The following is a 14,677-nucleotide window of genomic DNA, read 5'->3' on the forward strand; positions in this document are numbered from 1 at the left end:
TGACAAAGCATAGACCTGTGTACTTCGGGCTGGACAACGCCTACAGGCACCATCCGCCCCTGTCATATTTAGTTGGAATGTGACAAGCCAAGGAATGCACAAAGTCATCTCCAGGGCCACCCTTCCCCCTGCCATGGTCAGCCTAATTAACTGACAAAGGCTCCATGGATCCACCCTGCTCTTTTGTTAGGCCCTGCAGCTGGTGGCAGCCATTATCATACCAACAGGGAGTAATTAGAAAAGGCCCCCTGGGCCTGGCTTAACAAAGGAGGCAGTAAACCCAACAACCTTTCATATGCAACTGTGTTAACTTGAAGCCAGCTTCTGCCTCTCAGTATCGATGGCACTGAACTGTCATGCCTGAGTCTGTTGTTTACAGTAGGCCACCCCACTAGGGGGACCCCATTCATAAGGTATGAGAATGTGTTGTGCAGGAGTCAAAGTGTCGGGTCCCGCTGCAGCTTCAAAGGAAACCTGCCGCTTTAATGAGGAACCACAAAGAGATCCATTAACCAGAGAGACTCTTTGAGCAGCAGACGGGAAGATGGGTGGGACTTAGTATCACAAGTAAGTGTGGCCAGAGCTCTTTCTGTTGAGAGAAGGTTTCATCCATTTTAGTTCTGGGGCACACCTTGATCCTGTTTCCCCCCATTTACATTCCTTGTTGCAAAGCACTCTGGTTATGGCCTCATGCATACAGGAGATTGTTGGTAGGGACACCAGGATTTAGTAATTAAGGGTGGCTTAGCCTACACCAATCACTGTGTCCCAGTTGGCTTTAAAAGAAGGCGAGCCCCTCTTTTGGCAGATCATCTGACAAATTGCCCAAAAGTAACAAAGAAGAACTCAACCTTGGACCCTGGCTAAAGGTACGGTCTGCCTTACATCTTCCTTCAGTGAAGGAATGCCAGGATCTACAAAGAGGGAAGCAAGACCCCTGCCCTAAACATTTCCCAGGGAACCGAGGGAGATAAAGAACTTAGCGGACCCTCCAGCCACTCCAAAACCAGTACCCAGCCAGCACACAGCATGCCCTGCTAGGCTCTGAGGTAAGCTTCCTGGATAGAGAGTACCACAAGGTATCTGAATCTACAACCAAGGACAAGGCAGCTGCCTGCAACACACTCCACAGCTGTGTTCCGACCGCCTTAAAGGAGGACACAAGACCACTGAAGAAGCTGGGAGAAGTGCCTCAACGAGCATGTACCGACGTGCGCCTTAAAGGACATTTTTGAGCCAGTTGAGTTCCTCGAGCTGCAACCGACTGCAATGCTGACTGTTGTCAAGTCGCAGTTTCTTAAAGACATCTGAGACGTATCGACCATTGCTTCAAACCCGCCGAACAGCACTGAGACAATGATTCCTGACTCTGAGCCGCCCAGCCTGCAGCCGTTCGTCCAGCTATGCTTCGCTGAACTATTTTGCTGCCTGATACCCACAGCTGACTCCCATCTTGAACTCTGTCACAGAAGCCTGCAAAGCACCCTGAAGCCGACTCAACCCTGTCGAGCACCAAGAACATTTATAGCCAAAGGTACATTGTTGTTCTGTCCCCCTGGTCCTTCCCAGAAGGCCCCTAGAGACATATTAAGACCCATTTCTCGCTTTGTGCTGAATCCAAGAAACCTTAAATTGTTGTGGTTATTAACCATAGCGACTACCCTTCTGTCAGTATCCACAGCGCATCCCTTTTCTTTCTTTGAAACTATCTGTCCTCTGCATTCCTTTACAGGGCGGGTTGTATTGTGTAGTGTTGCTAGAACCGTTTGTTGTGATATAAATAAAGTTGATATTTTTGATAATACCTTTTCTGGACAGTACCTTTTATCATTGGGTAATAAGTGTATCTTCGCTGTGTTGCAACTAATCAAAGATCCACAATCTTTCGGAGGTAAGCCTGCTGTTCTGTTCACGTTACCAAAATAGGAAAAGGAGGTTTTTGGAGGCCTCAAGAACAAAGGCAAATCATGAAATGTAATTGTGGAATGGACGGATAGAATGAATTTAAGTGAATTGACTTGGTCGATATAATTGCTTTATGTTTGTGAGAGTTTGTGCATAAGTGATTTGTGATCTTAAATCAAAATGCAAAACAATTGGTTATGTTTTAATAATTGTAACAATTGATTTAAATGTTTTCAATACATTTTTGTATAAAGTGATATTGTAAAAGTTGAGTAAATCAGCTAAAACAATAATAACAAAATAAAAAAAAAGGCGGTTTATAATTTGCTGGTTATTCCAATCTGTTCAGATCCCTTCTGGTGTATTACAAGTGTGGCGCTGATCGGTGGTTTAGAAACCGATATTCACCCCTGGACCACTGGTACCCCGGAAGTTGATTTGTCACAGTTGGTGATGGTCATGGCATTCATGTAGGGGGACAATAACATTGGACCCTCGTGTGGTAAATTGAGGGTTCAGGCATTTCCCTGTATGCGTTTGAGCCTGTGGCTGGCTTTTCCAGATCCCTTTGCTGGAATCACAGAGCTGGCAGTGATCCTGGTGGCAGCATGCATCCCATCAAGGATGCCCTAGGCTCCAATGCTATCAAATCATGCATGAACTGTTTAAAGTGGGGGACAGACCACATTGTGGAAACCTGCAATGGCACCTACAGCCATGATGTTGCCCATGAGGAACTCAGGGTTTTTCTCTTAGCTGCAAGAGTGTAACTCACCCTGTAAGACAAGAGGAAGCCAACTGGGCTGTGCAGAAGCCAGATGGACCAGGTTTGGTCCTACCATCTGACAGGATTATAGACAACAGAGGAAGCATGAGAAGTCGCGTACCTGACAACAAGGAAAACAGACTGTTTCCTGTTTTCCACCCAGCCAGACACCTTTGCCAATCCATGATGGCAGCAAGAGCTTATAATTGCTTGCACACCTCTTCCCGTGGATCAAGAAGTGCAATCATCTTAGGAGGCACAGACTGATTCATAAACTGACGAAAAGCTAATGACCAAGGTGACCAGAAATCTGTACGGAAGGATCGTAAGAGAGGTTTTTCTTGGTTTTCTCTCGGTTTTCTCCTTGCTGGATGTAAAAAGGGAGATAATTTGAAGGCCAGCTTTCCAAAGGCAGGCACATTTGTTTTCACTGTCCGGTTCCTATGATGCAGACCCTAATAAAGAGGGGGACAAAGAGCGAGTTCTGTGGAACGAGATCCTACAAAGCAGTGACAGCAGTGACAGCAGTCATCTGATTACCTGCAGTAGCACTCCTTAATGACATTTACTGACTGGTTCTGAAGTCTGATGATCGAATACACCAGCCTTGCAGTGGCAAACCTGACTTGGCCAAACATCCTTATCTGTGTTGTAACAGATGGTGTGCCAAATAATCAATTGTAACAGGTGTCAAAAAAGTCATAAAAGTAACACATTTCACAACTATTAATGGCCCCTCTTCTTTTTCAGACAGATACACAGCAGATTTTGCAAGATGTGGGTATATATTCAGTTAAAGTAAAAACATATTGTGGTCATTCATGCTCATTCAATATATAATTACTCTGAGACTTCAAGGTGTGGTGACAGTTAGTTGATAGAAATGTACCTTTCATTGAATCTATAAGGGGGGCTGGGTCAACACGACTGCCTCAGTGACAACAGCATCCAAGTACAAAGCATTTTGAGCAGTCACAGTTCAAAATGCTTTGTGGTCAAACTGAACGCATGCCAGATATAAGGATCAGTGGGGAGAATTATCCACTCAATTCTTTTCAACATGTGTTAAGCACTCATACACACCAGAAAATACACTTTAATGGATTGTATTCTCCTGCAGATTCCTCATCAGATAGCTATCCATTCCCGCGCCAGCTGCTTGGAAACATATTCGATAGGGGGCGTAGTATGACTAGGCCGCCGATCCCTATTGACTCAACCGTGCCATTCGTCGGCTCCAGGTGTAACGTCGGCCACCATATATACTACGTCACTATGCCCCATACCTCAGTTCCTTTATTCTGCGCACTCAGCACATTGCTTTTCAGAACGAGTCTCGAGAGAGAAATTGTAAATTCAATAAAATTGGACTAAAATTGTCACTTTGCTTTTTGTTGATATGTCCATTCCTAAGGCGTCCGGGTTTAATGGGCTCAAGACTGCAATGCCAAGATGTTGATCACTGACCTACATGGCATCTGAATGTGATGCCTGGGTAAGGATCATGTCATCGGAAACAAGCAGAAGGATCCAGCTTTAAGGTCATTGCACATATTTTCTGGAACTCCCTCCCCGCAGGCATCAAAGACAAACAATCTTACTTTATGTTCAGGAAACTGTTAAAAATCTGACTTATTAACTAATTTGGCTAAATCCACACCCAACCCACCATCTCTTCCTTTTGCAGGATTTGTTCCTGTTATCTGGCTGTCCTTGGTACTAGCGCCATGATACCCTCGAGTTTGGCCGCTACACAAATGCAATAAATTAATAAATAGATAAAGTTGAAGATTGTGGTTCTTGTCAGCAGATGAACCACAAGTCGTTGAGGGAACGGTTGGCGAAGCTAGCGCTCGGGTGGCCCCCATTGAAAATCCCTGGCTCATTTGATCGCCATGTCATCGCGGCAAGCGACAGAGGGTCCTACGCCTGACAAGGAGGAAGGTACCGGAAGAAGACCAAGAAAACATTGCAGTCTCAGAGCGATTCGTCATCCTCATCTTCCCACAAATAGAAGCAGCGCTACCAATGCAGGTAAGAGAAATGCAGTAAAACCTATCTGAGTCAAGCAGAGTGGGAGACTTTCAAAGAGCAGATGCTCCTAATGTTTAAAACAGCCGCAGCCGGTATGACTCCGGTCTCGACACTGCAGGCTCCCATGGCTCCAGTTGTGCCAGGAGGCTCTGGCACCAAGAAATCCAAGTCAGGCCTGATGCCCTCGTGCTCGACCACGACTACTGGGAACACAAAGGGCCCAATGTCATCTGCGCTATTAGGACTGGGAACGGCGCCGTCAAGGGTGATGACTGACCGTCCCATTGTTCATGAGTCTCGATCGATGTTATCCGACACTATGCAGTTGATTTTTCGATGAGGAGGAGGGGGATCAGGTGGCTTCGGGCCTCTGGGTGAAGGGGCCAGTGGAGATGACTTCTTTGCCAACCAGGCTGATTCGGTTGCTCTTGCAGAGAGCTCCTTGATGCAAGTGGTCTGGACACATCTACTGAACTAGACATGCAATAAGCCACAACATGTGGACTTGGTAATGTCCAATACCACAGAACCGTTGAGAGGGTGGTGGAAGCCTTGGGTCTGAGTGCAGCATTAAAGACCCTGTCAGCCTATGACCTGACAGATATTCTAGATAAAGGCCCCAAAGCAGAAAGGGCATTGCTATTCAATGTGGCTATTTCTGATCCCATTACAACCTTGTGGCTAAAACCTTACTCCACTCCAGCTGTGATTCAGAGCTTCCCGAAAAGTACAAACCGCCAAGGGGGGACTTGCCGTTTCTGTCTACTCACCCTACCCTTAAAGGCCTAGTAGTGCAAGCAACTCCAACTTGTCAACAGCCAGGTAGTCTAAGAAGACCGATACCCTAGTAAAGAAGAATTTAGCTTCAGGCAACATGGCCCTCAAGGCAGTGAACGCATCCTATGTGTTCGCCAAATATTCACATGTTCTATGGAGATTTGTCGAGCAGGCAGCAGAACATATCCCTGCTGGCAAAATGAGGGATGGCTCTCTGTGACTTGTGGGTGATGGCAATGTGGTTGCTTTCCAGGCACTGCTGTCAGGCCTTGACACTGCAGGCTGCGTGGGTAGGGCAATGGGATTGTCCACTGTGCTGAGAAGGGCAGCCTATCTGAACAGTTCTGGGTTCTTGCCAAATGTCCAGGCTAAGCTGCTGGACATGCCTTTCGATGGCCTAGGGCAGATGAATCCTTGGAGAAATTCAAGAAATCTAAACTAGCTGCCAAGTCGCTTGGCCTGGCTGTGCAACAAAAACACCAAAACAATCTTTCTGCTTCGCCTCAAGGGGAAGAGGCCATAGTCGGTATGTTCCATTTGGGATGAGAGCACAGCTCCCACAAGCCAGAGACGGACAGAGGTGTTTTTCGCTTCTCAGACTGGGAAAAGGGGCCTCTAGGGGTCAGTAGACTGCAGACATAGTGCCAGGGGAGCGCCGCTCGCCAAGCTGCTTTGAGTCCTCCCCTCATGTTTCTCTGATTGGAGGGAGAACTTGCAAGCATTTTCCTCAGTGGAAGGAGATAACCTCCGACACCTGGGCATTGCAATTTGTCTAATGGGGTACTGTGTTTCATTTTGAAGCAAACCACCAGACATAACACCACTCCCTCAGCAACAACCAGAACAGGGGCTTCAGGAGGAACTGCAAACCCTGTTATTGAAGAGTGTGGTGGATGAGGTAACACCTGAGCAGAGAGCATCAGGCTGCTATTGCTGTTATTTTCTGGTACCTAACAAAGGAGGAGGACTCCGTCCCATTTTGGACCTCAGGGCTTTGAACAAGTTCCTGAGTAAGGACAAGTTCAGAATGGTGTCTTTGAAAGAAATTCTCCAGGCACTGCAACTTCAGGACTGGTTGGTGTCGCTGAATCTTCAGGACGCTTATTTTCATGCGCCATTGGAAGCACAGGTGTGTCCTAAGATTCGTCATAGTGGACACACATTACCAATTGAAGGTGCTCCCCTTTGGACTAACCTCTGTGCCCAGGATCTTCACCAAGCTGATGGTAGCACACCTCAGGAGATCTGGTGTCCACGTATTCCCATACCTGGATGACTGGCTGATCCGAGGGAGGTCGCCAGAGCAAGTATCGACTCAGCTCAAGGACACCTGCTCACTGCTAAACAGGTTGGGCTTCTCCCTAAACTTCCAGAAGTCCCTCGTCACACCAACACAGAAGCTCCAGTTCTTTCTAGAAATCTTGGACACATGGGTGGGGAAGGCTAGCCCCCCTGAAGAGAGAATCACCAGTGTCAGGCAAATGGTTGAACTCTTCCAGACCGACAACAGCTTACCAGCGGCCTCCTTCCTCCACCTATTAGGTCTCATGGCTTCCTGCATTTTTCTGGTGCCAGAGGCCACACTGCACATGCACTTTCTGCAATGGCTACTGAGAAATCAGTGGTCCCAATACTTTGATGCAATGAAGGACATCCTCAAAGTGTTGAGGTCAGTGGCCAGCGACCTTTCTTGGTGGGCCAACAGAGAAAACATGATGACAGGGGAAGCATTTTGGCCTCCATGGCCCATGGCCCAAATGGTCATGGATGCATTATTGAAGGGTGGGGGCATTCATTGTGGGGATCTGCAGCAGGATGGCTTTTGGTCACCAATGACAGCCGTTGGCATATCAATAGGTTGGAGTTGCTGGGGATCAGATTACCCCTGATGGCCTTTGCGCGCTCTCTCAAAGGGAAGCACATCCTTTTTATGACGGACAATACAATGGCCATACACTACCTCAACAAACAGGGGGTTGGGAGGTTCAGTCACTACCCCTTTGGAAGGAGGTGCTGCAACTATGGTTCTGGTTGCTGGAGAACCAGATCTCCACTTCAGCTGTCCATCTAGCATGAATGGAGAACGGACTGGCTGACACTCCGAACATGCAGAGCATGGTATCACATGAGTAGGAAGTGTGCCAGGAAGTTCTCGAGGGGATCTTCGCTCAATGGGATACCCCGATGGTAGATCTGTTTGCCACGAGAGCAAACGCGAAGTGCAGACACTTTTGCTTTTCGGCCATATCCCAGCGAAAGGTGCACTGGGGGATGCATTCCTGATTGAGTGGGTCTTCCATCCCCACTATGGCCCTCATTACGACCCTGGCGGAGAGGGGTTTACGCCAGCGTAATGCATGGCGTACCTCTCCGCCAGATTACGACTTTCCGTAGCGCCATGGTGATTTTTACGCCCGGATTTTCCGGGCGGAAAAATCCATGGCGCTACGGGACCTCTTGTTAATTACGCCACCGTAATCTACGGTGGCGTAATTAACGCCTTCCCCACTCCCATTATACCCTATGGGGCAAAAATGGGAATGGGGAAGGGTAAATGGGGATTGGGGACTAACCGCCCCGCCAAGGTCGGAATGGGGCGGTGAGTCCGCCAACCCCCATGGCGGAGTTAGCAGCTCTGCGCCATGGACCATGGTGCAAATTGCACCATGGTCCTCCGCCAGGGTCGTAATGAGGCCCTATGTCTTCCCTCCAATACCTGTCATCCCGTGGGTTATGAGGAATTTTAGGATATCTCTAGCCACCATGATCTTGATCGCCCCGGATTGGGCAAGGAGGACATGGTACTTGGAACTCCTAGAATTGACCATCTGCCCACCTCTCCAGTTGCTTCGACGGCCGGACCTCCTATCCCAGTCGGAAGGTTGAGTACTCCACACAAACCCAGAATCACTCAACCTACATGCGTGGCTCTTGAGAGGATGAGATTTGATGACTGGCACCTCTCAGAAGAGGTACTTGAGGCTGCACACAGACCGTCTACCAGATCTCTGTACGCGTGCAGATGGAGAAGATTCAAGGTGCGGTACAGGGAATTCAGGATAGATCCTATTGCTTGTTTCACCACTAAATGAGGGAGTTCCCTTTATCGCTAGCATCCTCAGGCCTTCAGGTTGGTACAGTCAAGGGCTATTTGGTGGCTTTGTCCATTTTTAAGATGTCTCCGGATCAAGGATCCCAATTCACGATCCCGCTTATGACCCAATTCCTGAAGGGCCTTGTAAATAGGTTTTCGCCTACACCATTTGTTGTTCTGGACTGGGACCTAATTTTGGTTCTCACATTTTTGATGCCGGCTCTGTTTGAGCCCATGCATTCATGTTCGGTCAGGCTACTTACCTTGAAAACTGCCTTCCTTGTGGCAATTACATAGGCAAGACGTGTAAGTGAGCTGCAGGATTTATCCTGTAAGCCACCTTTCCTCCGGTTCTTTAAGGAGAAAGTCTCACTCAAGGTGCAGCTTGGATTTCCTGTCTAAAGTGGTCTCTGAATTCCACGTGTCTCTGAGCATCGATTTGCCAGTGTTTTACCCTCCTCCACATTCTTCCATAGATGAGGAGAGGCTGCACAGATTAGACCCTAAGAGGGCTCTCAGCTTTTATGTGGCAAGGACTGTGGAATTCAGACACACTAACCAACTCTGTGGCTTTCTCTCTGTCTAGAAAGCATTTGTCTGTATCAAAACAGACACTCTCTCCGTACATAACTCTCTTCATTGCAAAGTGTTACCAGGGAGCAGGGGAAGATCTGTCACCAGGAATCAAGGCACATTGCACCAGGGGCATGGCATCATCATCTCCTTTGCATCGGGGCATTCCAGTAAAGAAAATATGCTGATCAGTGATTACATCTAGGCATTACTGCCTGGATGTAGCACGTGGTGCGGACGCCCCTTATGGTTGGGCGGTTTTGCAGAGCTTCCTTGTCTAAAGGGCTTTCATCCCACCTCCGTACTCTGTACTGCTTTTCGAGTCTGATGAGAAATCTGTGGGAGAATCCATTGAAGGAGAAACTACCGGTAATGTTCTTCCTATCGATTCTTCTCCCGCAGATTCCTCATCACCCTTCCATCTGGCCCTACTATGAAAGTGGTTGTCAGTCTATAAGTGGTTGTCCTCTTCTTGTAGGACGAGTTTTTGAATATTTGTATGTTAGGCTCAGTTTGAGGACTTTCTGCGACAACGCTGTCAGTCAGTGATTTTCAGTGCAATCCTGTTCCTTTTAAAATAAATGTTTTAAAAAAAGATTTTTATTTGGACGTTTCAGCCTGAATTCTTGGATTCTTCTTAGCGAGAAAAGGTGAGTAACTAAGGTACGGAGGTGTAGTGGCATAGTATTTATGGCAGCCAATGTCATGTTCGGAGCACACGAGTAGCGCGATCGAGTCAAGAGGGATCGACGGTCGAGCCAAGTCCTGCTATACCGCCTGGTGAAAAGGTTTCTGAGCAGCTGACACTGCAATGGATATCTACCTGATGAAGAACCTGCAGAAGACAAATTCATAGAAAGAACATTACGGTAAGTCATTTCTCCTACTGCTCCTACATACCTGACAGAGTCTCCCTACCTGAGCTCAGAAGAATAAAGTGGCATGACGTATTAAGTGAGGGATCAGAATGTCTGCGAGTCGCTGTTTGGGAGTAAGATAAGTTCATGTATATACCATTAACAGAAAGATATGCACAAACTGGGAATAGCAGCAACAGCTGGAAATGCAGCCAGTGAATTCCACCCACCTAACACATAAGCAGAATCGATAACTCACAGAGCTGGTTTGACACCGACAATCAGCAGTACGCGGAGGGCAATGCGCTTGTGAAGGTTCCAGTGCTCCACTGCAATAGCAAAGAGTAACCCTCCAATGAAGAGCATGTTTGTGTCTTTCAAGTACTGTGCGCAGACCTGTAAGAAAGAGACGAACAAGGTGTCATAGATGGCACTGGGCAACTCATGAACAGGTAGGTAGTTCTGACAAAGCAGACAGTTGGTTTGGTAGTGTGCTCACAGATATAAAAAAAACTGGAACAAGTTGAACAAAAAGCTCTGGGCTTGTTAAAGCTTTAATTTATTCCCCTATCCTGGTTTAGCTAGAAATGCTAGAAATGAAGTTGGGACAACAGCAAACTGACAATGATTGCTTTGTTACTGGAAGTACCTCTACAGACTGCATTGGAATTGAAGAACTGGCACATTTGACACTGGGATTGGTAGAGTGGGCAATTACTGCACAGGTAGAGGTGGCATGGGTAGCATTGGCAAACCTGCTGCCGATGGCACTGGGTTTTTAAAAAATCTGACATATGTTAAAAAGCCCGACAAAGTAAGCGTATACTGAACTTGTAGTGAGAAGTTGACTGAAATAACACTGGTCCTGGCACAGCAGGGCCAGATGGCATTGCCCTGGCCAAGTGAATTTATATGGTACCAAACATGGCACATATATCGCCAGTTGTGGTCTAACTCCTAGAGCTGTCACTAGGTTTAGGAAAGGGCAATAACGAGACCAGTCTATTTTAAAGGAACCGCTCAGAACCCTTTTAAATGTACCTTCACAACAATTCTCCTAAATAACCTCAAATTGAACCCTATTCCCACAATCAACTTTGCATTTATTGTAGGCCTCCCTTCTGAGATGAGATTGATGGAGGGCTTCGTCAAGGTCCAGCTGCTGATGCATGATGAAGATCATATGATATTGAAATAGCATAACTGAGCTTCCGACCCAGGCATGTCACTGAGACAGTTGTGCGACTGGGATCTTTGCTTCCTATATCTTGATGTGGCTTTATACTAGCAACTGTATATTTTAAAATATCATAGCAGTGCTACAAGACGAACATTTACTACTTGGAAGATTGGGGGACCCCTTAAATTACAAAAATAAAATTGTTAAATAAAGTGTTGTTTCAAATGTTTGTCGTTATTTAGGGTGTCGTTATTAACAAACAGTAGATTTTCCCAAAGTATATTCACACATGTCTTTAAACCACTGATGAGATGCAGTGACAGAATTTGACCAGCATCCACTAATCAGCACGTTGAACAACTGATTTGTTAAAAGACATACATTAAAATTACAGTAAAATCATAGATAATCTGTTATTGAACATATACTAGAAGTGGGCTAATTCAAGAGCAGTCAAGAAGCATCTGAATGCGATCTGCTGATGGCAACCAACATCTTGGGTAAGTAGAACGTTTTGTTGAAAAAACGCAAATCATTAATATGAAAACCCCACCTAAAGTACTAAGGGAGTATCTTCCATGACACTATTAAGTAGAAGCAAAATATAATTAAAACGGTAACGCATTCAGCAACTGGAGCTTATACCTCTTCAAATAAGGAAAGGTGGGAAGCATTTTAAAGATATGAGAAATTGTGTAGATCAGAAGAAACATTAAAAAAACCTAGACATTTATCAATTTATGGCAGATCTGCAGCATAATCAATTGACATTTGTGAAAATCAATCCTTGGAAAATAAATGTAAAGCCCAGAGGAAAAAATAATTAACCAATAGAAAAAGAATAAAGCAGCAGATCCAGATGGTCTTCTGAATGATTTCCTACAGAAATGGGCCCATTGTTAGAGAACATCTTTATTTATACATGGTGAGAAGGGTAAATCTTGAATAATACAAAAATATCCATATTTCCAAAAGTTAATAAAGATCCATAACACTGTCAGCCATATAGACCTATTTCACTACTACATTCTGACATCAACATTTTGGGGAAAATACTAGCCACAAGTTTCAACCCAATACTCCCAAAACTGATAGTCAGTGAACAACAAGAATTTGTAACACAGAAGGAACTATTTCTATGTAACTCATACACTTTTAACTGCAATAGATAGGTCCCACTACCCATTCACACAATATATGTATGTTAAAGAGTATTTCAATGGATGTCTTTTCTCCTGCATATTCCTTATCAGATAGATATCCCTTCCAGCATCAGCTGCTCTAAAACCTTTGACAGGGGGCGTAGTGCACCTCAACTTGACCGTCGATCCCTCTTGACTTGATTTGGTGGTTGTCACCTCCGGATGTGATGTTGGTTGTCGTTCTTATACTGCGTAACTACGCACCTGTACCTCAGTTTCTTTTTCCCGCAAGCTCAGCTAACTGCTCACAGAACAACTATCTCACGAGAATTTACAACCAACAAGTTTTTGTCTTTTTTTCAACATGATTTCGCCAATATCCATTCCCAAAGTGTTGGGTTTCAAGCGCTGCAAGGACTGCAGTCCGAAGATGTCCGTCATCGACCCACACAGCATCTGCGTGTGGTGCCTCAGTGTCGGCCAGGTCACCGAGGGCTGTGGTTCTTGTAGGACAATGAACATGAAATCGCTACGGGAGAGAGCTGTGAAACTCGCATTATGGTGGCCCCCTCTAAATCCCCAGCCTTCTTGACCGTCTGGTCGTCAGAGGTCGATACTGAGGGGCCCACTCCTGAAAAGGAAGATAGACATTAAAAAATAATCAAAGAAGAGATCACACTCTTGGATCCTCCTCCTCCCAGCATCAAAAGAAATGGCGTCAACGCAGCAGGCACAAATCCAATTTGTCGGACAATCCCTACCTCCAGAGCTGAGTGGGAGGCTTTTAAAGAGCAGATGCTCGTTATGTTCCAGAAAGCAGCTACGGGTACGTTTGACACCTGAAAGCAGCAGGCTCTGGTGGCCCCATTGATGCCCGGTACCCCTGGCCCCAAGCAGACCATGTTGTTGTCATCAAAGCCCTCCAGCTTGATGCCGATTGTTGGCAGTGCGGGTCTGTTTAGGCGCTGCTAGGCCAGGGTCCATTGCTGTCGTCCCGCAGGCGGACTTTTCAACACTATGGGTTGGAGTGCCCAGCTAGACCCTTGTCAGGTTGCAAAATCACAGACATTCTGGAGGAAGGACCCCATGCAGATAAGGCCATGCCCTTCAATGTGGCTATTGCTGAACCCATCGCCACACTCTGGCAGAGGCCACGTACCATCCCCCGAGGATTTCTGAATTCACTAAATAATATAAGCCGGCAAGGTGAGATCCAATTAACCGCTCCTCTCAACCAACGCCTGAGGGATTGGCGGTGCAGGTGGCTACTGTGAACACTAGGCCAGCCACATCCACATCTATACTCCTTATGGATAGGGAAGGGAAGACGGTTGACACCCTAGCCAACACAAGGGTTTTCTTCGGGCAGTATGGTCCTTGAGGCAGTTAATGCATCCTGTGAATTACATATTTGGTTTGTGGAAGGCTATTGGGGATGCCTCTCGGTACATTCCAGAAGGAGAAATGCAGGAAGGCTTTCTGAGAATAGTGGATAATGGCCAAGAAGTGGCCCGGTTGTCATTGCAGATGGGCCTGGATGTAGTGGACTGCATCAGAAAGCTCTATGGAGCCGCCAATTATCTTGAGGAGACAGGCGTACCTGTCCATGTCAGGATTCTCCCGCAACGTCCAGAACAGGTTGCTGGACATTGGCTTTGATGGTGAGAATCTGTTTGTCCCTAAGGCTGACAAGTCCTGAGATAAATGTAAGGACTCAAAGCTTGCCACCAACCTCTGGGCCTAGCTGTTCAGCAGCTGGCTGAACCTGCCTTCGGCTTCACCTCAAGGGGAAGAAGATATAGACGATATATCCCCTTTGGCAGGAAAGCTCAGCTCCCACAACCTAGGCAGGGCCAGAAGCATTTCCCGTGCACCAGAAGGGGCAGGGAGGCCTCCAGAGGCCTGCAGTCAGTAGCAGCAGCAGCTGGGGTGGCTCCACCCTCAAAGCCACTTTGAGTTCTACCCCACCCATGTTTCCCCGGTTGGAGGATGGATAGGAGAGCATTGGCCCCAATGGCAGGAGATTTCCACTGATGCCTGGGCCCTTTAGCTCATCCGATGGGGCTACAGTCTGCCCTTCCTGAAGAGGCCACCGGACAGACCACCTTCACCTCCTCAACAGCCGAAAGCTCCAGGAAGAACTGAGGACCCTGTTACTGAAGGGTGCTGTGGAAGAAGTACCTTCCGAGTAGAGAGAAGATTGGGTTGGTATCCCCAGTATTTCCTGGTACCCAAGAAAGGGGGAGGACGTTGTCCCATCTTGGACCTCAGGGCCTTGAGCAAGTTCCTTAGAAAAGACAAGTTCAAGATGGTGAGAATAATTCTCCACGCTCTCAGGCTTCAGGACTT

At 46.8% G+C, this 14,677-nt stretch overlaps 1 protein-coding gene across 1 annotated transcript in view; it reads right to left on the reverse strand.

Moving 5' to 3' along the window:
• SLC13A2 (solute carrier family 13 member 2) overlaps positions 1 to 14,677 on the reverse strand; it is a 739,631-nt gene that overhangs the window by 372,781 nt on the left and 352,173 nt on the right. Inside the window, exon 3 of the mRNA XM_069615341.1 lies at positions 10,266 to 10,402. Coding sequence (XP_069471442.1) covers positions 10,266 to 10,402 — 137 coding nt within the window. The remainder of the gene's footprint in view (positions 1 to 10,265; positions 10,403 to 14,677) is intronic.

Source organism: Ambystoma mexicanum, chromosome 9 (genome assembly GCF_040938575.1).
Source record: "Ambystoma mexicanum isolate Mex_15411 chromosome 9, UKY_AmexF1_1, whole genome shotgun sequence".
NCBI lineage: Eukaryota > Metazoa > Chordata > Amphibia > Caudata > Ambystomatidae > Ambystoma > Ambystoma mexicanum.